The sequence below is a fragment of the Zootermopsis nevadensis genome, unplaced genomic scaffold, assembly GCF_977971745.1.
Source record: "Zootermopsis nevadensis isolate Lab colony 2312 unplaced genomic scaffold, Znev_1.0 Znev_ptg000003l, whole genome shotgun sequence".
Lineage (NCBI taxonomy): Eukaryota > Metazoa > Arthropoda > Insecta > Blattodea > Termopsidae > Zootermopsis > Zootermopsis nevadensis.
The window spans coordinates 5,421,600-5,444,316 of NW_028259135.1; the positions used below are offsets into that span (position 1 = coordinate 5,421,600).

The 22,717-nt window shown below is 45.4% G+C and overlaps 1 protein-coding gene across 5 annotated transcripts in view; it reads left to right on the top strand.

Moving 5' to 3' along the window:
• The first annotated feature begins 4,174 nt into the window (after positions 1-4,174).
• pnut (septin 7-like protein pnut) overlaps positions 4,175-22,717 on the top strand; it is a 47,389-nt gene continuing 28,846 nt past the window's right edge. The window contains exons 1-2 of one of the 5 annotated variants that reach the window (XM_087340668.1): positions 4,175-4,395; positions 11,659-12,100. In XM_087340668.1, the coding sequence (XP_087196794.1) occupies positions 11,774-12,100 (327 nt within the window). In that variant the 5' untranslated portion in view covers positions 4,175-4,395; positions 11,659-11,773. The remainder of the gene's footprint in view (positions 4,396-11,658; positions 12,101-22,717) is intronic. The other 4 variants (XM_087340676.1, XM_087340673.1, XM_087340680.1 and 1 more) reach the window with 4 other exon arrangements.

The window sequence follows — 22,717 nt, forward strand, 5'->3', positions numbered from 1 at the left end:
TTTCCTTTGGAACTGCAGCCCTGTGCACCCTAGCCATTGACGCTGGGGCGTCTCCAGCGCGCTTCCCCTCCGCCCCCCCCCCCCCCCATCGTCCAACAAATTGAAGACGCAGATTTGCAGAATGCGGTCACCCTCCTTTTCTTTGTGGAAGACTGGATTTGAGAAGAGGTACTGCCCGGCTTTCAAGCACGACAAGGAGTACTCTGACGACCGCGTGGGCAGTTCTGTCAAAGACAACCCTTTTTATGACCAAACCAGTCTGAACCCGTTATGGTGTTTCGGTGTCAGGAAGTTTTGCTGCCGTGTTGATATGCTTTGTGGTCCCTTATCCAGTTTTGAACAACCTCCCTTATTATTTGACGATTAGGTGGACACTGATGTGGGCGGAATCGCACCGGGATTTTGTGATCAAATATGGTTCCTTCACTTTCTCAGGCCTGTCAGTAATCAAATTGGAACATTTTCGGCTCAAGATAGTGCAATAGTCAGCTGTCCTAGCGCTCTCGAGAATGATCTAGCGGCTGAAGATGTAACCGGGTCTGTGGAGTCGATACTAAAACCTCCGACTCCTTCATAAAAGCTCAATATGTATTAATAATGGTAAATGGAACCTTAAGAGATTTCATCATCACCACGTGAATGATCAGGCTACTTTTTAGAGTTACTTAAGTCTAATGGTTATTGCAGAAATCGGTTGATTTGTAGACAGTTTGTATTCTTAACGTACCGGAGCCAAAGTTACAAAACATTATTTCCACACCACGTGGCTCAACGCGTCGTTGAATCTCCCTATAGCGTGAGGCCCGTCACACGATATTTTCTTAAGATTTTTTATCGAGGTCGGAGTCGGTACATTTTTACCGACTCCGACTCCACAGCCCTGTTTGTAACTATGCAATTTCGCCCCGAACAATCTCCTCGCCAATTTCCGTCGTCTCGTGAGACCTTTATCTACATATTTTCCCAGAATGTGCCGTGATTACGCGTGTGCTTACGCACTAGGTTTCGCCCATAAAACATTTATTTACTCTTGGGTATCGTGTCCGTCATGTCGCGATTCCCCGTTCCGTTGACATGGCTCCACGCACCGTCACATCCTGGTCATACATACTCTCAGATATTTTAATACAAATTTTAGTCCTTGCAGGAGCAGTTGACATCTTCCACGTTTTTGTTACCGTTTTAGTTTCAGGTGATTATTTTGTCGTACTGTGGGTTAGTTCCTTTACTAGAACAGAAATGCGAGTAGCCGTAGTTACCACTGATGAGCCTGTAAACCGATCGCTCCACACTTGGCTGCAATGTTTAAACCCATTTCATTGTACTGACTAAGGAAGATTGTAAAGACGGAGGCAGCCCCCAGCCCTTGACTTTCTAGCTGTACTATATATTTCTTTGTTTCCCTGAAAAAAATCGGCTGTTGACCTTTTAATTTTTTGTTTTGATTCATCGTTATCACACCATTTTTTTTATTTCTGCAATTATATTTATAGTTTCTTGTTTTCCGAAGTTTTTGTACATCTCTGGAAATTATGCTGTCATTGTTCTGCATTGTTGCACAAGTAATAACTGCAGGGAACATTGTTTCTGTTTACTCAAAAAATGTTTTTCGATCTTTACGGCTTTTTTCTTACTAGAGCAGGGCGCTCCTTTCGGAGCTCCTAGGGGGGGTTGGTCAAGTTTGTAAAACGCAACCAACCTTGGTTAGTCCCGAAGGGGAGTTAGTTTAGTGTCTCATTCAAGTGTTTTTACCCTTGAGTAAGAAACTAAACTAAACACCCCCCCCCCCCCGAATGGGGGGTTTAAACACTTGACCAAAACACCGAAGGGGGTTGGTTGCGTTTTAAAATCTTGAGTAAGACACTAAACTAACCCCCGTGTATAAACAAATATAAGGTGATATTGTTGATGACCTCATTTTTTGACAACGATGGCTAATCCTTTCGGAGCGCTTCTTGTAATCTGATATTTTACTTCTTTACGTCGCTGATCAGAGGCCAACAGTTCTTGGTTAGTCAACTTTCTACGTCCAAACCCACCCTTGCAAGTCTTCTTTTTTTCTATTCTGCTTTTTGTTGAATAGTTCTGATGTTTTAGTTCTTTACGTCGCTGTTCAGTGGCCATCTGTTCTTGATCAGTCAACTTTCTACGTCCAGCAACACCATTGCTAATCTTCGTCTGTTTTTTTTTTTTTTTCTCTTCTGTTCTTGTTGTATACGTTTTTCTATGTTTATCAATGTAACTCTCCCTTCGTTTTCCTTTATTTGTTAAATAGGTCTGATGGATTAGTTCTTTACGTCGCTGATCAGAGGCCAACAGTTCTTGGTTAGTCAACTTTCTACGTCCAAACCCACCCTTGCAAGTCTTCTTTTTTTCTATTCTGCTTTTTGTTGAATAGTTCTGATGTTTTAGTTCTTTACGTCGCTGTTCAGTGGCCATCTGTTCTTGATCAGTCAACTTTCTACGTCCAGCAACACCATTGCTAATCTTCGTCTGTTTTTTCTTTTTTTCTCTTCTGTTCTTGTTGTATACGTTTTTCTACGTTTATCAATGTAACTCTCCCTTCGTTTTCCTTTATTTGTTAAATAGGTCTGATGGATTAGTTCTTTACGTCGCTGATCAGAGGCCAACAGTTCTTGGTTAGTCAACTTTCTACGTCCAAACCCACCCTTGCAAGTCTTCTTTTTTTCTATTCTGCTTTTTGTTGAATAGTTCTGATGTTTTAGTTCTTTACGTCGCTGTTCAGTGGCCATCTGTTCTTGATCAGTCAACTTTCTACGTCCAGCAACTCCATTGCTAATCTTCGTCTGTTTTTTCTTTTTTTCTCTTCTGTTCTTGTTGTATACGTTTTTCTATGTTTATCAATGTAACTCTCCCTTCGTTTTTCTTTATTTGTTAAATAGGTTTGATGGATTAGTTCTTTACGTCGCTTTTCAGAGGACAACTGTTCTTGGTTAGTCAACTATCTACTTCCAATCCCACCCTTTCAAGTCTTCGTTTGTTTTCTTCTGCTCTTCTGTTCTTGTTGAATAAGTTTTTCTGCGTTTATCAATGCAAATCTCCCTTCGCTTTTCTTTACTTGTTAAGTAGGTCTGATATTTTAATTCTTTACGTCGCTGTTCAGAGGCCCACTGTTCTTGGTCAGTCAACTTTCTACGCTCAATCCCACCCTTGCAAATCTTCGTCTGTTTTTCTACATATGTCGTTAATATGGTCTCGTTTATCGATGTAATTCCCCCTTCGCTTTTCTTTATTTGTTAAGTAGGTGTGATGTTTTAGTTCTTTACGTCGCTGTTCAGAGGCCAATTGTTCTTGGTCACTCAACTTTCTACGTCCAACCCCACCCTTACAAATCTTCGTCTGCTTTTTTTCCCTTCTGTTCTTATTGAATACGTTTTTCTACGTTTATCAATGTAAGACTTCCTTCACTTTTCTTTATTTGTTAAATATGTCTGATGTTGTAGTTCTTTACGTCACTGTTCAGAGGCCAACTGTTCTAGGTCAGTCAACTTTTTACGTCCAGCCCCACCCTTGCAAATCTTCTTCTCAAAATCGATCATAAAGTCAGTTTTTATAATAGTTTTCATAATCGTAATATATCGAATGAGTATCAGTTTACCTTGTTAGAGTTGGTACTTCAAATACTTGATAACTTCTTCTTTCACTTTCCTGATGTTTTAGGCCGACTGTCAGTCAATATTGAAAAATGCGATGTGCTGCTTCTGGAGCAGTGATAATGCGACTGACTTGATATTCTTTGATTTCCTTGTTGTGAAGCGTTATTTGTTTACTCGGCATTGTTGTGTCGACTTCAACAATGCCAACAGATATTTGTTTACACGGCATTGTTGTGAAACACAACAATGTCGAGTAAACAAATATCTGTTGACATTGTTGATGACGTCATTTTTTGACGACAAATTGGTTGAAGACAACGAGGAATCACAAATTTTTATAGTAAGACAGGCCGTAGGAAGTTCTGAAATTTTGCAGAAGAACCTTTTAGGAAACGTGTTTCTGCAATTTAAATTTCCAGCTGTTGCTGTGTAGTTTCTTCAGTGTGCAGGAGAGCCGTGTTTTTTAAGCGATCGATACACCGCGTCCTGTGTCGGCGTGTTGGTTACGGCTGTCGCCGCTGTGCGGCGTTGTTACCGCCAGGGCCCTGCCCATTCGGCTTGGTCACAGATCATCCGTTGCGTTTGTGTCGAGTGCGTTAACTTCAGTTGTAGTGCGTGTGAGCATGTGATTGTGTTGTATTACGCAGGTCTGTACATTGGTTCACAAGGGCGAATCAGTGTGTAGGCTGAAATCTGAAAAGGTTTCCGAGATTTGTGCCTTCTCTGTTACTTATCCGTCGTATTGTTTCATTCCGAGGCCGTTGACGGTTGGATGAAGGTTGGTATTGAGTTTGAAAACGAGGTTTAATGTGAATTCATCTCGTTCTTGCGTTTGTGTCGAGAAACGGAAATAATTTAAAAGAGTTTAAAGATTGTACTTCCGAAAATGTGTCTTGTGCTTTTGAGTTATTTACCGCACTGTGTAAAGTTTTGAGACGGCTTCGCCCTCAGTTCTGAATCAGTACGTGCGTCTCTGTCGAAACAGGGTGATCGTTATATGAACGGCGTGTGGCATTTATGGAGGCAGAAACTAAGACACTAGCATTTTTTTTATTTTGCTAGCATTACAGCCTTTACACCAACCGCTGCAATTTAGCCATTGCTCGCATTTACCTACCTTTTTATTTCGGAACAGAAATCAGCACCCTGCGTTTGTATGTGGGCGGGAGGGTAAAATCTCGTGATGTTGGGTTGTCTTTCCAAGGTTGTGGTTTGTTACCAACTTCTGTGTTTAAAATAGAGGCGGTTTGTTCCTGGTAAATGTGCACTACAGACAAGGCTACACGGCTCTAAAATCCACAAGTCTTCTTGCAAAGCACTGAGGCCGTTTGCGTGAGGATAGCGTATTTTCAATTTGGGGGTTGGGGGATATTTTGTTACAGTTTACCGTTTCTGGTGATAAAACAGGGTCCTGTTTTTTTTAAATTTATGTGCAGTCCCTGGTGTCTCTCACTGGTAAGTCGCAGTGCATAATGTCCAGTGAGTTGTATTGGATCGAATTTATGTTTGAAAGTTCAGAATTCAGAATAATTTTAGAAATTATTTCGCAAAAATGGCGGTATTTAGGGTTAATATTCTCGCGGTCATTACTGTTTTCCAGTGTCCAATTTGAGCTCCGTTTTGACCGCCCGCCTGGTATGGATTTCGTTGTTAAACCATGCGGTTTCCATGTCGACCGCACCCGGGCGATCTCTCCTTCTCGGGTGTAAGACAAAACCCGCAGGCAGTTTATGTGTGTTTTGTGATTGGGGGAGTAGTTAGAGACATACAAATATGGCCGAATACATTTTTGCCTAATTGACATATTGGACTCTTACTAAACCCCTTTTTCGGTGGCGTCTTTCTGTTCACGGCATGGGGCATGACCAGTTTGCGGGGAGGGGGGGGGGGTAGTGGGCGGTTTGCAGTTTGAAGGCTAAAGAAATTTAAAATACGCCTAGCAGAAAATGTGTGCAGTGCCCATCTTAAAAGCAAGGCCCACTGCTCCCGGCTTTGTGCAGTCGAAATTATCGGCGATTATGGGTGGTGACGCCGTGTACATTTGTAGTTACAAATATTTTGTCAAAATTTTACGTGACGCTTGACGTGAAGAGTTAGTTGACCACGCTGGCGTTCGATCACCAGCAGACGCAAGAGACGTTTGCCTTCGTCCCTTTATCTGGTAAGGTGGGTCAGATCGTGAAGCTGACCACAACTTCCATTTAGTAGCAAGGTTAAGGATTACTGGAGCTGACCCTCAATTCCGTTATACATCTTTCTGACGTGGATCCAACAACCTCTTTGGATAACATTCCTTACCTACGCAGAAGCTATTGGATTTGAGGTATTAAAGGATGTCTTATGGTACGTATACTCGGCGCAGTAGTTTTTGGCCGGTGGAATTTTCAAGGGGAAGGCTAGGAGCGAGTCTCTTTTGCGATCGTATAATGCTGACTGCACCGAGGAGCTTGTGTGACTGAACGCCCAAACAAAAGAAATGCACTGACCGTGCCACCTCAGGTACACAGAGTAGGCCCGTCCGCCAGCTTCTGCACCGGCAAAAAACTACTGCGCCGACTATACCGCCGTGTAGTCTGGCAGAAGTTTACCGACGTTTCAGAGGTCCTTGCTGCATCCATCATCGCGTAGGTTGATCCAGTATTGCGGTTTGCGGGGCTCTCATTTCTGATCGGTAGGCAGGTGGGTGGATGCAGTATCTAACATTGTCTAATGCGACGGGGTGTGGGATGGGAGTTGCTAAGTTTTATGCTCTTGAGGCGTTGAATACAGTAAGGGAGTGAAGAGCAGAGTTCAGGAAATGTCCCAGAGTGGTCCATAAGATTCATTATTTCGTCACCAGACATCTTCTCGTTGAAGAAATGAAACGAGTTCCGGTGTACAGGGCATGCACAGCCTAAGTTTTAGCCGTAAGTCGCCGTAAATAAAAGAGAATAAAGTTAAATGGGTACTGAGGGGAAAAAAGGGCCTAGAGTTGAACCGGCGACCGAGAGGTGTCAATGACGTGGTTTTGCTGACGCGGTAATGAACATTTTGTTTTCATAAAAGTCGCGGAAGGGAATTTCTTGACGATCTGAGCCACTGTCAGCCTCCGCAGATTGGCAGCCCATCTGGACGTGCTTTAACTATGATGCAGTTCGGGATAAGAGGAGTAGCAGTGGTGACGTAATCAGCAGAGTTGCCGCCGAAAGACGTCACAGCTGTTCTAACCAGAACGTGAACTTTGGCATCAGGGTTAGGATCCCCCTCCCTCCCGCCCATCCAACCCCTCAATCCACAGCAACAGGTTGTGTTCTGGAGCGTCATCTGTCCCCGTTCGCCTCGTGGAAGAAGGGATGCAAAATACGGGCCGATGTTTTTGAAATGACCCACTTTTAATCGCATTGCCGAGGTGTGGAGACTTTTTGAGATCGGATATTCCCCCCGCCCCCCCACTTTCCTAAATTGAGTTTGTTCTGCTGCAGTCCATCGGCAACGGCTGTTATCAACTGTAAGCAAATTTTCCATTCACGCCATACTTTCGCATCGTGTGTAGTTGGTTTTATGTCTCTCCAAGGATTTTGATTTTAACATTTTCGACGTGTCTTGAGGAATGGTGGATTTTAGTACGGCGATTAATAACTTCGCCGTACTGCGGTTGTTTTGTTTTCGAAAAGTTCAAAACGCGGCCAACGCAGAAGTGCATTGCGCCGGCGCGCAGGGGAAATGCCAGTGGTTTAGATGCGGCTGGCGGACAAATCGACTGGAAATGCCCGTGATCGAACAGCTGCTGTTTGTAACGTTGGACATCATACCCCGGAAGAGACGCAATGATTGGAGGAACCGTTCAGTTGGTCGGAGCTGTGATTCTAAAATCAGTGGACGAAATTAAATAATCGATCTTTCGTGTTTCGGATTGACAAGTCCAGTTTTACTACACACATAAATGACGGGGTGTTGTAAGTGGACTGGTGGAAAAACAAGTTCTCGCTGTTCATTGAACTTTTGTTTATTTGATTCGCCAACCTATTTTTCTTTCGTTGCACGTCTCAAGCTCTGCACAAATCATATCGATGCTCCGTTTCTGTCCGTATTCGGCCAAGGCGTAACGCTTGCAGGTCCTCGAGTGATGCTTTCTTTTGAGTACGCCACATCAACTGTGTTTTCCCGGTGGACAGTGTTCGTCACATGGCCGCGGAGAAGTCCGGTGCGTGTAGCACATCGTCGTGAAGTGCGGTGGTGCTCTATTCTGTCTAAAGTCAAAGTGGAATTCATCACCCTTCCCCATACCGGCGATGTCCGGGAACATATAATTGTATGTCTTTGCCGACATTTCTTTCTTCGGCGAGGAAAACTGGCCCGATGACGTGATTCCGGATGAAGCCGCGTAGACAACCTTTGGCGTGTCTCAGTCGTGCGTTTTCAGCTCGTGGATTTTCCTGTCCTCAGATTCGGCAGTAGATTCCTTAATCGGGAAGGTCCGAGTAGCCTCGCCCGTGATTAGCCAACATTTGTCCAGTTGGTCAATGAATGGCCGCCCCCTCGGACTGGCGGGCCTCGTGAGTCTGGGGTTTGCCGCATGTCGTTCATCGCGAGATTAGAAAAAGGTTTTGTGTGCTGGAAGCCTTTGAAGTCGGATTATTTTATAGCAGTTAAAGATCTGAAGTCCCCTCGCGCACGTGTCTGCTGCTTCGAACAAAAAATGGGTTTCAATGAGTGTAAAAGAATATTCTAGAGTTGTGGTGGACTCCTTCCTGTGTGGGCGACTCAAGTTCTGTTCCCCAGTTGTTTTTAATTGCCACGTGCCATACGATTACATTTATTTTCTTAGATATTTATATATATATATTTTTCTTCCTTCATTTCTGTTTGTGAACAGAGTTCGTGTGTCCTAGACTGCTGGGAAAAATTCCACTTTGTTAGAGCAGGAAACGTTAAAAGTCGGTTGCCGATTGGTCTCGACGCCGTGTGGATCAAAACATGGATTTCAATGCGACGGAAGGCAAACATTGAACTTCACAATGTCAAGCATGGTCTTTGTTTAATGATGGCAATCCTGAGGAAGCAAAACGAGAGATAAATTCTGTACTGCCAACAGTTTCTTCAAAAGATCTAATTCATGGCGGGTCACGCTCAGAGAATGGCATTAAAGAAATCCTCAGAACCAAAGTTTCTTGCAAGAAGCAGTGGCAGCATTTGTGTCTTAAACTCCTTTTAGTCTTACCAACCGTATAGAAATTATTTTTTCAGCACTTGACTTCTTCTGCCAATTGGAATCGTCCAGTTCCAGTACTCGCGTGGTCCATGGACCGTCGAAGTCACTTACGTTGCATCAAATTCAACCCTTTAAGTAATGTTTGCGTTTGTTCCATCTGCCGAACGTCGGTTCAAGAAAGGATCGGATTTTTGTGTGTGTTACGCAAACTGTAAACAGACAGACTCAGAGGTTTGAGGTTCAGTGACCATCGATTGATTAATCGTTAGTCTAGTGGTTGAGACAGGGCGTTTATGTAAGTACGGAGGTTTTAGTCCCAGAAAATCAGAAGAATCTTTTATGTTTCCTGATCTCTGGCCCAGGTCAGTCGCCCGATGCGAAATCGGATCCGACCCGAAGGGAATTGTGTCTGTTTCTCAGGCTCGATGCACACGAGCGAGTTATTTTCGCGAGCTCGCCGCGTCATTTTCTCGCGCGTTTTAGCAGTACATGTGAAGCAATGGAGCAATGCACACTATGGCGGTGACGCCGCGAGGACGCGGCGAGCAATTTGCGCTCGCCAACCACTGCTGCTTCGCAGCGAGTTCGCCGATCGCCGCGAAGCAGCAGACTGTGTGAAAGCATTGGGTAGTGCACACGTGCTTCGCAACCCTCGCAACAGCTCAGAGTCACAACCAGCATTTCTAGAGGAGGTATTGCAAGCCTCATCGCAGAATCTTTACTTTTGATGGATGCATCCAGTTTTGCTGCTAGCTCATCAAACGACTTTATACTCATACGACAATAATTATGAAATTTACTTTCATCTTCTCTTAAATCTGTAAACATTGTCGCGAACGCCCCTTTTAACAGCCGTGAACTAACCAACGGGTGTGTCCAATACTTCCTATTGCGTTTTTTAAGGATGTATTCATAAACGAAATAGGCAAACACTACACGTTTTCTTCTGTACACATCCATTTCGGTTGCCATCCAATCTAGTACTGGTGGGAGTTTTTCGGCGAACTCGCAGCAATGACGCTACGTGTGCACTGTCACGGGTTTCCTCGCTGCGAGCTCGCGCGACATTTTCTCGCTCGTGTGCATCGAGCCTCACGGTGAAGCGTTCGCACATTTTACACGTGCACGGTATGTCGAGACTGGAAGTTGCAGTAAATACGTTCACTCCGCTTTTGATTAGATTAGCACGCCCTGTTTTTGTTGCCGTTCGTGTTTCGCAAGTACCATCGACGACGATACGCAATACCAGGGCGCATTGTGTGTCGCGAAGTATGTGCTCGGCAGTTTTAGAATCGATTAAGCCCGAAATGTAGGATCATCCGAACCATATCTGTTTCTCGGTTTTCCGCGTGGCTCTTCTTCATACTCCAAATCCAGTTTCGTGTTTTTAAGAGAAGAGAATTTTGCGCGGACTGGGAATTCATTTGTTCATCCAGTAGATTTCTAAACGTAGTTCTTACGCGCAACACTTATGCAAGTTATCCAAATTATCCAAATACTTTTTCGAGCCGACATTTATTAATTACCCCCACTTATTTATACGTGTGCGAAGCGCATGCGTGTCGGAGTTTTGGGATGCATCCTGTTGTGTCTTAATCGTTATGTTGGCAATCTACACGATTCTTGAGTTGGCTATGCTGATGTGTAGTTGGCAGTCGAAAAGCTGCAGTTCAACTACAGCTCTTTGACCGGCAACAACATCAGCGTAGTCGACTTTGCTTAAATGAGTAAGATGTTTAAATAAGAAAAGTCCATTACGAGGTGAAGTCAGCAACAGAAATGTGTATACAAATTAGCATTCATATCTTTTAGTTTCCACACGAAGATCACCAAGGTCGAAACATGTGGGAAACTCTTAATAAACATTGAAACTATCCGTAATGAAGAATCGCTGTGTGGACGGAGTGTCAGCCTCACGTTTGTGTTTGCTTTTCGCTGTCCGTTGACAACTGCGAACTGGTTTTGTTGCCCTTTCCAGAGGCAGTCGTCCTTTGTCTCTTCATAGTATTTCTGAAACGCGGCGCGGTTCGTACATTTCTTTCTTGATTGATCGGCGTCTTCTGCGTGGTTTCTGTTACGCGGACGTCAGCCTTAGCTCGAATTTCTTTCTTTGTACACTTCATAAGGCCATTTAATTAGCATATACGTGAATATATGTATTAATTATATTGTATTTGAATAAATACGTGGCAAGTATGAAATTGGAGGGTCTTGTGCAGGTACTTCTTTGCACCAGTCACTCAACTTTTGTTCGGGGGCCTGTTCATTACAGCGATCACATAGTTGACGGTGAACGAGCTCACAAGGCACGGCTTACTCATCGCTGGGTACAAGGGAACGACACGAACTTGTGTGCTGGACATCTCGAGGCCTCCGACAGAAGGACTCAGCCACTGACATAAGCATTTTCTTTTCTGGGGTTCTTACCACTCGTCACGTAGTAGTTCGCCTCTCTGCCACAACCATTGATATCTTAGTTGGCATACACCCCCTATAAAATGCCGGAATTTTGCAACCACCCGGTGTCTTTGGACTTTTTATTTGTGTTCTTACGATCTTCAGAATCCGCGCTGTTTGTACCACCAAACTGTGAAACGTGTTTGGCAAATTTAGGCACTTTTTACAGTGCCCCTGACAGGAAGTCGTAGCAGGGGTCCGTCACCTCGAGTAAATAATCCCCACGTGCATTCATCAAACTAGTATGAGTTTCATTGTCTTGTCATTACATTGGTTTTGCGAAAGATTTCTGGAATTTCAAGTTCCCGTTTGTTGCACAGTTATGTGATAAAGCTGGTTGGCACCCCCCCCCCCCGGCTGCTTTTGTATTACGGTTTCCCCCCCTTTTTACAGGGGCCTACACTCAGTTAGGATCGCTAGGGATGTGATTGCAAGAGCATATTGACCGCGCCCGGGTGTGCACTACGCTGTCCGACCGTCATGTACAGCTGAACGCCGATCAAGTGACATGCAGAACTCAAGTAGTACGCCGTCCGTGGCGTCGAGTAACGGGACCTGCGTTGGCACCGCAATTTCGGCCGCTGCGACTCCAGGATCCTACATGTACACCAGCAGCTCCGGTCTGCTGCGCTCGTCCATGACCGACAAGGCGCTGGCCAGAGCCGTGCCTCCGCCCACACTGCCAAAGTACTCCGGTGCCTCGTCGTCCTTCAGACTGGCGAGTCTCGACAGATTAGCCCATCGCCAGAGGCAGTTCGACCAGCAGCAAGGGAGCGGTGTCCCCGTGCCGCAGCAGGCAAACGGCGATGTCAGTCCGTCCCAGCAGCAGTCGGCGGTAAGTCTCAGCGACGTCTGTTTAAGAAACGCATGAAAACTGCAGTACGTCGGATATGTGGTGTCTTCAAGGTCGTCGAATTTCCTGACAATTTTTAAACTTTTTGGACAGAATTATTTTCATTTCATTGTAATCGCCATGAAAGATTTTACGTGAAATCAGAAATGAAAATGGGCCCCGAGTTCTGGGAGGGGCGATGGAGTAACACAAGTGTGATTTGTGGAGATTTTATCTCACGGTGCGGAAGTTAAGTAACAGTATCAGATCAGAGAGATTTAGACATATTTGCAGCGTTGGAAAACTCGGATGTTAGTCGGGACCCAGTAGCGTTTTGGAAAGTTCTAGGGAGACGATGTGAGCTTTCGGCCAAAGAGTGTCTAGGTCATTACGAGGCAAAACAGAATAATCCGTGGATAACGTGAAGGTGGTCTTCATCCTTAAATTTTGCACTTGTGATTAACGAAGCCAACTGCCGAACCAGAGGATAACGCCTGGTGCGTTGATTTTCGATTCTCGGGACTGGGGCTGGCCTGGCGTCGTGGTACATGCTGGTGACTCACCGTCTGGGCTGGTATTGACCCTCCTGATTCAGCGCTCTCCCCTCTGGGTTGGGGTAGCGAAACTGCACTCGTCCCGTCACGTGTGGACACTCGGTTCACAGCAGAAAGTGGCCCTTTCAGAAGTTTGCATTCTTTCGACCATTCAGTGCCCCACCTGCTCTGCTCCGTGTCTTCTCAACATACATTTGATGTGGCGTTTGTCGGGGACATGTTCCTTGCCCTTCCCAGTACCTGTTTGCATTGTAAAACTGATATTATTGATTTTAAATCATTGGGATGCCCGAATTATGTGGTAAGTTTCACAAAATCTGAATTAAATCCAGCATATTTTTGGAGTCTGCCCTTAGTAAAAGTTCAGAATACGAAAAACAATATTTGGAAAGTTCTCTCACTGTAACTTCAGGCTGTGCGGTGTATAATGTCCCAACCGAGCTTCGGTTGTGCGCGCATTAACACTGGCTCCAGCTTGCGTTACGTGAGACGCGAATTTCGAATTACGACGAACTCCTGATGTCGATTCGTCGCTGCCACGCTGAATGCTCTAATTTGTCCCGGTGTGTACAGACGAAGAACAGATTTGATAATCGCTGACCTAAGACAGCTGCAAAAATTTGTTCAGACTTCTTGCGTTCCACTCACATCAGATGTTGCGTCCACAGACGAACTGAACGTGGGGTTGGGCACGTTTTTGGCGAGAGTAGTAGCGGCTTTCAGGAACACGATTATGTCATTTTCCTGTTGCCGAGGAAAACATCCTTTCTGCTAAATTACTCTGAACGCAGACTTTATGCGTCTGTATGGCGCGGGGGTTGGGGTGTCCCTTCCACCACCCGCGGGGGCGCTGTTGTATCGATTGCACGTGCTCTGTTTTCAGCGATCGACGTGTTTTGTGTGGAGTTGCGCTTGCCTTAAATCACCTACGGCTAACATGGCGTAGTTATATCTCCTTCTGTGCCGTGTTTAGAAACCCACCTTTCGTGGTTTGTAATTAAAATTGCCCTTAAATAGTATAAGCACACGGAGCGTTAATAGAACTAAGTCACAGTCTCCTTCCGGTCGGAAGAGAGAACTGTAGTTTTGACCCTCGAGTTTGGAGAAAGCCATAAAATGCCCGAATGCGAGAAGCAGCAAAACGCGAGGCAATGGCTGATGGTCTCGTGTCACGTTACGTTGCGATTTGGTTGAACTGGCGACCTGTTCACAACGCAGCAAAGGTGTGCTCAGGTTGCGTGGTTTTATACGCGGACCGCGATAGTTGCATTGCTGATTTGTGGGGTGTGAAACTTTTTTCTTGCTGGGACGGGATGACATGAATTACAAGCATTTAAAAAAATAACCACGCCAGGAAAGTGTTTGGTCCTCAGAATGGTGATGTTTTCGTAACTTGCTGGAAAAAAAATGTGTACTTATGAGCCAAAATATTTTGAGCTTTACGGTGGCTACTGACATGAAAACCAGCTTCCGCGGGGAGAGTCTAATTTCACCACCTACCGCAGCCAAACAGTTCTGATGCCTGCTGTTGATAGGAGCAAATGATCCTTTTCGTTTGCCCAGACAGGTAGTACATCATTAATCGTCGGACTGGATCCGGCGACTGTCACGGCACGCTCCGCGGCAACCGCTAATTTACGGCCCGCGTTTCCGCTGTAGTTTATCTTAGTTCTTCCAAAGAGTGCGAATTGTTCACACACTTTTTCTTTCAGCTCTGCACTACAAATAGGAGTAACAAGGATTTGAATCGGGTGATCGCGAAGGCCACAGTCCTCGGCTTTTATGACTCGTTCTCCGGAGACTTCGTTGTAAAATGCAAGCATAGAATTGTTCGCAGTCTGTGCTGCTGCATTGTCTTGCAGAAAACGCCCGTACGGTTTTTCCTCTGCGGTCAGCCGATCGAAGAAAGCGGCCAGTGAACGAATCTCGCATTAATGTTCGGAATCGATTGTTCCGTGAAATAACACGGGCCCAAGTATCCTCCGCGCGCCAACTTCTGTGGTGCTTCAGCGTCTGCTATCTTGGCTGTTTTCGTAACCAATTCGAGATTTCTTTTTGTCCAGCACCGATCCTGCAGACCGTAATTTTGTTACGATGTTGGAAATCGCTGCTTTGCATGGTACTGTACTGTCAGGATACTTTGTACGGCATTTATTCCATGCAGAACGCTGTACAAATGTGTTGCAATGAGTAATTTATGGCCAGAACTGTACATCGTATCCTAACCCAGTTATTTCACGACGCTGTGAGCTGTACTTGTCTCAAATAAAAGCGACGATGCTGAACACGCAGCGTTGTTGAGAAACGACAGGCAGCATCGAGTGACGAGGGACTGTTGGACGGGCAACAGTGGGCATGCGCGGGCGAACAGTCTTCTAGCCGGCCGGTCTGAGGAAAAATGGGATTCCCTGCATTGAACTTTTGAGTTTGTCATAAAAAGAATATTTTTTATTTCTGTCAGTGATCGGAAGCGGCACCTTCAACACATTTTGCACGCGATCCCAACATTTCTGCGAGGAAAATTGAACTTTGTTGCTACATTGCTCATTTTGACAGCTTAATGAAGTAAATATCTACAAATAATGTGAAAAATAATCCAATTTTGTCTTGCTTATGGTATACTGAAGAGCATGAATGTTAGGTCGTGATTACAAGCAGCTGGAAAATGAAGATGGCTGTCTTCTGGGTTGTTGCGCCGTGTATAGTCTGGTAGACCCAGAGGACAGCCGTCTTCAGACACCGCCGTGAAAACATCAAATCCTACATAACTAGAAGAATATTAATGCACGAATGCTGAAGATTATGTTAATACATAGTAGACATACAAAATAACAAAACAGTATTCACAGGTGCCACTGTCCCCGTACTGGAAACATTGAAACGCGAAATGTACGCAACCGAACTTCCTCCAGAGCTCGTCTGAAGTTGGCAATGGCGCATTCTGACCGAGTTCAATCCAACAGCGTCACTGCCTCGCCCGCTTGAAAGAGGCAGAAAGATTTTCTAGGAATTTTGACTGTAATGTTATACAGACGGAGAAGAGAGTGACTACGTAGCAGCAGTGTTGATGGAAGAGTAGGAGATGGGGAGTCGAGGGGTTTCTTCAGCTGTTTCCTGCTTTCGCTGCAGATCTGTTTCGCCCAAAGTAATTTAGTCGGTCTGTAGCACAAATCTTTCGCCCCGTCTTCCGTTTCGCTATGCGGCATGCACTTCATCCTAGCATTTTTTGTTCACTTACGGGCGAATGTCCGTGTTTGTCGCAGCTTTTAATGTTTCGCCTGTTGCCTTCCCCAACAGCGTTCAAAGTTGCGTCGTACGATTTTACGCTACGTCGCCACTTCTCATCGCACGAAGCAAAAACGCTTTTTCCTTTGGGATGTTTAACGTCTGTAAAGGTTAATAATATGTGCATTGCCCCTTTAAACACGTTTCCCTTAACTCGTTGCAGCACTGGTAAACAGAATTATTCTTGGAAACGATGAACATACGGCCCCAGTATGGTACATTGCGCGTCATTGCCTGTCATAAACCGATCTCAAATTAGTCACCCCTTGCAGGTAATGGCTGACGATTATTCCGATATTAACCCCGACGGGCGGAGGAGAAAAGCCACGAAATAGACCGAATAATTCGGACTTTCTACATCGTGTTCTGGATTGCATATCCGTCGCAGTTGTGTTACGCAGTCTGCGGGCCTGTGCGTATCAGTGTCAATACGTGCTCCGTATATGACCTTCAGTCTTTGTCAAGTAGTTGATGCCTGTTGAATTTTATCATATCTCACACTGATAACACCGGTGCTTTAACTCAGTGATATCTTACGTCATAGCATGACTCGTCTTCGACATTCCATAAGAGCGTCTTAGTTATTTATCCGACATTATCATCTTACACGAATCGACACTGTATGCTCTGTACGAAAGGGAATGGGTTTTATGTTTGAAATTTTGCTCTTTTCTCAGTTTCTACAATATTGTTTCAGAGCTTTGAACAATCGGATATCTGTGTCATTGTGCAGGCAAAATAACTAGCAGTGTCAAGAGTTTTTCAGACGTAACATACGAATTCTTTTGACCTGGGAGGAAACCACGCACATTCATCTTGTGTCGAATTACTCAAAACTTCAAATTGCAGTCATTTTCACAATCTGAAGATACTTTGTCTTGGTCTGGCGTTTTTCATGGCCCTTTGCTGGGTGAGATTGTAATAATAAAAGGTTTTAGTCGATAGGCGGCTCTGCCAACAGTAGTGGTGTGGTAGGACAACCTAGTTTTGATCACGTCTCCGCCAGCAATTAATAAAATTCGCGTGGCGAAATAATTACTGTCATGAATGAAAGATAAAATTGATGCCAGCAGTCATATGCCGAGTTACTTGTTGAAACTATTTACATAAAACGGTAGACTCCGGTCCACTAACACAAGAAACAGACCAGCCAACCACTTGTATTACTGAACTAGGAAGCATTTATTTACAATTTATTCTTCCAGACGCGTTTCGACCTCAGGGTGTTGTCCTCAGTGGGCATACATTTCGTTCTTACGTACATAAAATTGTAAAATGTTAAAACTCATTATGTAAATTGAGTATGTAGTAAATACAAGCTAGTATAGGGCATAATCGGGGCATTCTGCGTATATGACCGATAACCACGGCAACCAAAGTGACTTCGTACTAACGCATGCGCGCATTTCGTACCCTCTACATGCACACGTGTCTCAGACAAAGAATGCTGGTGCAGAGCCGTGGCCAGCTATTTGATAACCGTCCTCCGGTTTCGTGCTGCAGACTTTAGCAGTTACGTGTCTTGTTCCCCGTCCAGAATGGAAAAGGCAAAACATCAGACTGTTTCTGAACACCCAAGCAGTCGCCAAATATTTCGAACAGAGCCATTTCCTTCCCCGAGGAAAAATGGTGGTGAGTCGTCTGCCGGAACTCTTGTCCTCAACAAACGATGACGTCAGGTTGATAAGGTGCCCTTTGAACTCTGCGTTGTCGTTGCAACTGCAATTCGGGTGTTTGGTTGTTTGTTGATACTCAAAATGACCGCCGAGGCTGTTGTTTCCTGCTGTTGTTGGTGGTCGTGGTCGCGGTGTCACTCGATTCGAGAGCTGAAGGTCGACTATCGAAATGCTTTCGTCATTTTCCTACTTTTCTCCTTCCTTGACGTTCAAACAAGTCGTTTTAGAAAACGTTCCGTTTTGGATGAAATAAAATCATGTAAAATTTCTTTTACGTCATGTTTTAGTTAGTCATAAACGGTTTGTTATTTATGTTTTAGACAACCCTGACATAATCCTTACAACCAAAACTACTATAATATAGTGCAACACAGCAAAATAAAACACGTCTCGTAATAATTAGGAGCTTACCATGTGTTTGTCGTGGACCTTAAAATGTGATGATAACACAATTTATGTAAAAAAAAACAAGTTGCAGTGTTCACAAAGTCACAAAACTTGGTCGAAGATTGTTCACCGTCATGTCTCCTGCTGTTGCCGAGGCAACTTTTGTTTCCAACAGTATAAATCATTTTTGCTCGGTATCTTTCTACGTTTTGATGTTCTGACGTCGGTCAACACGTAGATGGCTGTGTTCTGGGCTGTAGAGCCGTGCAATCTGGTAGATGTTTACCTAAGTTTCAGAGGTACTTGCTACCTCCATCATCAGGGCGATGATCTCAGTATCCTGTTTAGGCAATCTTAAACCAGTAACAAGACGAAACATTGCGAGTTACCACTTGTAGATTGTTATAGGATAGAATGTTGCTTTATGTTATGCGAGCACACGAAAAGTGTTGACATGCTTAGTGTATTTTCATTTGTTATCTCTTTATTACGCCGAGTTCGATTTCCGGAATATTTTAAATCGTGAAACAGCGACCGTCGCGATGGGCGTATTTGAACGAGGTGAATAGGCAGGAACTTTGAAGGAATCGATCGGTGGCATTGTACTGGGACGTGTCTGCAGAGGGCGCGCGCCTCTGAGGTTACCTGCTTTGGGGGGGGGGGGGTCGTGGAAAGATGGCCGATCTGTGTCAGCTGCTGCTTTTGAAGCCTTACATGGTCTTGTGCGTCCCTTGGGAGGTAAGGTAAACAGGACGACGCGTGTTCCAGAAATATCCTTGAATTTGAGACTGGAGTCTGTCTCTCACACGTTTACCTTATCGTGTTTAGGTTATGGCGACTCGTGAGCTGTCAGACTTGCCCCCGTCTCGATGTGTGTATATGACGCTGCCTTACTGGCGCGTATGTTTCAGGGCTTCTTGTTTGGGAAGACGCCGTGGCTCATTTTAATTTGCATCCCACACAGATAAATAACCGGAACGTAGAGGAATGGACCTCAGAAACAAATGCTTTGAAATTGCTCCTAGGTATTTGATGGAGCCCCGATTATTCGCTCTTGCTGACTTTCATTTCGTTCTCCACGTGTGTGGCATCCACGGTCTGTTCACGCCTCGTACGCCTAATAGACTTCGCGTTGTCTCGTGTTAAAATGTTTCGCGAACGGCATGGACAGACTTGACATGGACTTGAATGGAGTATTTACCTTTAAAGTGCGCGGAAAAAGTGACTCATAGTAGAATTCCGCTGATTGTGTGCTTTATCCGCGACCTGGCCCTGGGTTTTGTATCGGCCAAAGTTTGTCAGGCATTTACTTACTGCTGTAGGCCGCCGCCGATTGAAGACTGCTGTTTGCGAAGCGTGTGACCGGTCAGAGCCCATCCTGACTCCGTCCAATACCGGGCAGGGGGTCGTTCTCCCTTCATCCGAAATAACCCCCCGCGGTCGTCATGGACCCTTGCCTTGAGGTTCGTTTCGGAGTCGGGGCCGTGCCTCGTATTTTCCATCGGTGAACTTCGGTATGTGAGGATTCATGTCGGTGCAGTACAATCGCGCAAGAGTGGACGAACATGCCAAATCTAATCGTTCTAGCAATTTACCATGTGCGTCTTTCTTTTGTGTGCGACGAGCCACCCCCTTTCCCCTCCGGACACACACACACACACACACACACACACACAGAGCTACAAGCTGTCTGTCTGTCTGTACTAGTACGCTGTTTCTGCGCTGTTAACTTGGCACTCTTGAGCCTACGGTTTAGCCTGAATGCTGCCTTTGGTGCTAGAAATCACGGTTTGCTACGCCCAGCTCTGATAAAATGTTTCTTCTGCGTTTAGCCTCGGATTGGGTAGTCTGTTTGCGGGATCCCTTGGCGCGTGCTCCAAGTTCCAAATCCCAAGAAGTGTTGATGTATATCAAATCTAAAACTTCTTGACGATGGTGAAGAGTCAATTGAATAAAAATTTTCTTGGATATTATCCATCGTCTAGTAAATATAAAACGTAAAACGACGTTTCGGAGATGGGACTCTATCTCCGTCTTCAGGTTCCTACACAGTTGGGCCCACTAGATAGAGCTAATTCCTATCTCCGGACCTAGCTCTATTTAGTGGGCCCAACTGTGTAGGAACCTGAAGACGGAGATAGAGTCCCATCTCCGAAACGTCGTTTTACGTTTTATATTTACTAGACGATGGATAATATCCAAATAAATTTTTATTCAAGTGTTGATGTGTTACGGATGTCTGCACGGGTCGAAATCGGATAATGTTACATGGCCCGACCCGAGGACAATTTGTCCCGAGCCCGAAGTTTGTATCCAAATGTTATCCGTACCCCACTCACGCTCGACTGTCCTTTATTCCGGCCCGAATGAAACCCGATCAATTTACTGTCTGCCCCGTTTCCCATTTATACAAGTTTTGATGAACAAATGCCAGTAATTTTGAATGAATTATTTATCGTCGCTCTAAATATCTTAGGCTATTTTATATTTTAGCGTTTTGTAAGGCAAGATCTCGAACTATTTCTGGGCGGGGGCAGCTACGAAAATCCCTGAGAATATCAATTTTTTTTCTTCCCCTCCCGGAGCACGACTGTGTCAGGAAGCATACGATGAACGCAACTGCGAAGAAAAGATTGCCGGAGAAATAACTTCCGGTTGCCATCATCAGAATCAGGCCCGGAACCGATGAGATCTTTTGAGCAGTGGCCAGGAATTATATTACATGTTGACGGTTTCCACCAAACACAGCAGCGTCTCGCTGTCTCGCGCTGCGGATTATTTGTCGTCAGATTTACCGTTTCGTACAAAGATGCATTCGGCCTGCATAAAGCCGGGAATTTCGTTTCTTGCCTTCGTGGAGTTATCAGGTAGGCAGGCCGGCCAGCCAGCTTCCCGCCCCAGCCGCTTTGCCCCTTGGAAAGAGTAGTTCCTCATTCCACGTTTCCAAAGATCTGCGATGTTTGCGACGGGAGGGTGAACCAGAGTTGTGCTTGTCTGTTGCAAGAGCGTTGACTCCCCCCTGATGGCTGCTTCCTGCAGTGAAGTAGTGTCTGCCGCACAGCTGCCCGGCGTCACGTGACTCATTCACTGCCTCAGGCGTGGGATGTCGTACCCGGTCTGTGTCATGCTGATTTCTTGGTCGCTTTGTTTGTTTGTTTGTTTTATTTCGCTCCGGTTGGATCACCTGCCGATTCATCATGCCTGTGTAGTTACTGGGCAAACGTATGTTGCATGTGACTTGCCCTCTGTTAGATATGCCTGCAGTTAATTTTCCTAGGGGTAAATGAATACAACCTTCTTCTAGTAACACTTCGGAGGGCCAGCGGACGTACCACGACGATTTTCGCTGTACTGAGATGCATACACAAACTGTTAACGCGCCCGTTCATGAAAACACGTTCAGTATCTGTGAAGGTTGAAGTAAGACTGACATCTGTGGGCGCGAGCTCTTACGTTACTTACATCAGCATGTTCCTTCGGTTATTTGCTGTCCATAACACCTTTGAAATGAAATTGGTTAACAGTAATTAACAGAAACGTTTGGTTGCTAAGGGCCGTGCCCATATTATTAGTGCATTGTTTGTGTGATGTGTCACGTGACGCTGAAGCGTGTGTTACAAGTTCAGGAGGGCAGTGTGTCATTGTGCCTGCTTGACAGTGCGCTCCGTGCGCCCACACACACACATAAATTTCGTACATGTATACATGCACGCACATGCGCACAGAGTCGTCAGCGCAGGGGTCGCTGAGCCAGTCAGCACCCTTTCAAGGCAGAAAAACATGTTAAGCAGTGAGATCAGTGTTCGTCTTGGGTAGTATTGGCACTCTGTCATGCAGTACGGAATATTTTTTATTTATTATTTGTTTAGTGGTAACAGGATATATGTGTGGAAAGCCTATTTAAGAAAAAAATTTACCTCTTCCTTGCGCACAACGGAAAAGGGTAGAAGACCTCATGAGATAACGAAAATGTGAAAGGAAGAATTTTCTAGGTGGAATTCATCCTGAGATAATCATGACGAGAAGGAATCGTCAAAAGTGGGCAGGCGGATGACAGGTTGCAAAGAAATCAGCGATGACACATAGGGGCACTGCAGCATGAAACCTTGCTGTCAAGTTTTCCGTGTCAGTCGTCGGATTCCTGTAAACATTTCCGTTCAGTTTCCTCAAAGGATGAGATCTGGAGGGATCGGGGTCCGGCTATCTCGCAGGCCATGTGACAGGTCCGCCAAGCCCTAGCCACGTGTCACTGAGTTGGGTGTGCCGGCGCCCCGTTATGATGAAACCGCGCGTCAATTCGAACCGCCAGTGGCACATCCTCGGGCAGCACCGGTGGAACTTCCTGTAGGAACACGAGGAAAGCAGCATCGAGGCGCCCGGGGTCTTGCGTATTTCGCAGCCACACGCGCGTTTGCCAGTGATCCCGGCCCACGAATGTATGCTCCAGCTTACGTGATGGCCCTCAGTCGCATGGGAATTATGCTGTGCCCACAAGTGGCGCTGGGGAAAGGTTTATCTGTTGACGCGGCCATCTCCTGTCTGACGTTAGGAGTCAGTCTATTGGCCACACTCAATCTCTACCCCTTTCCGTCCTGTTTGGCGAATTCCTTCAGACCAGTTGCCGTACCCCGAGTCTGAAAAAGTTATGGCGTCTCGTACGCAGGAACGGTGTGACCAACCAAGGGACGATGTCTTTCTCATTTTACACGTCTGTACTA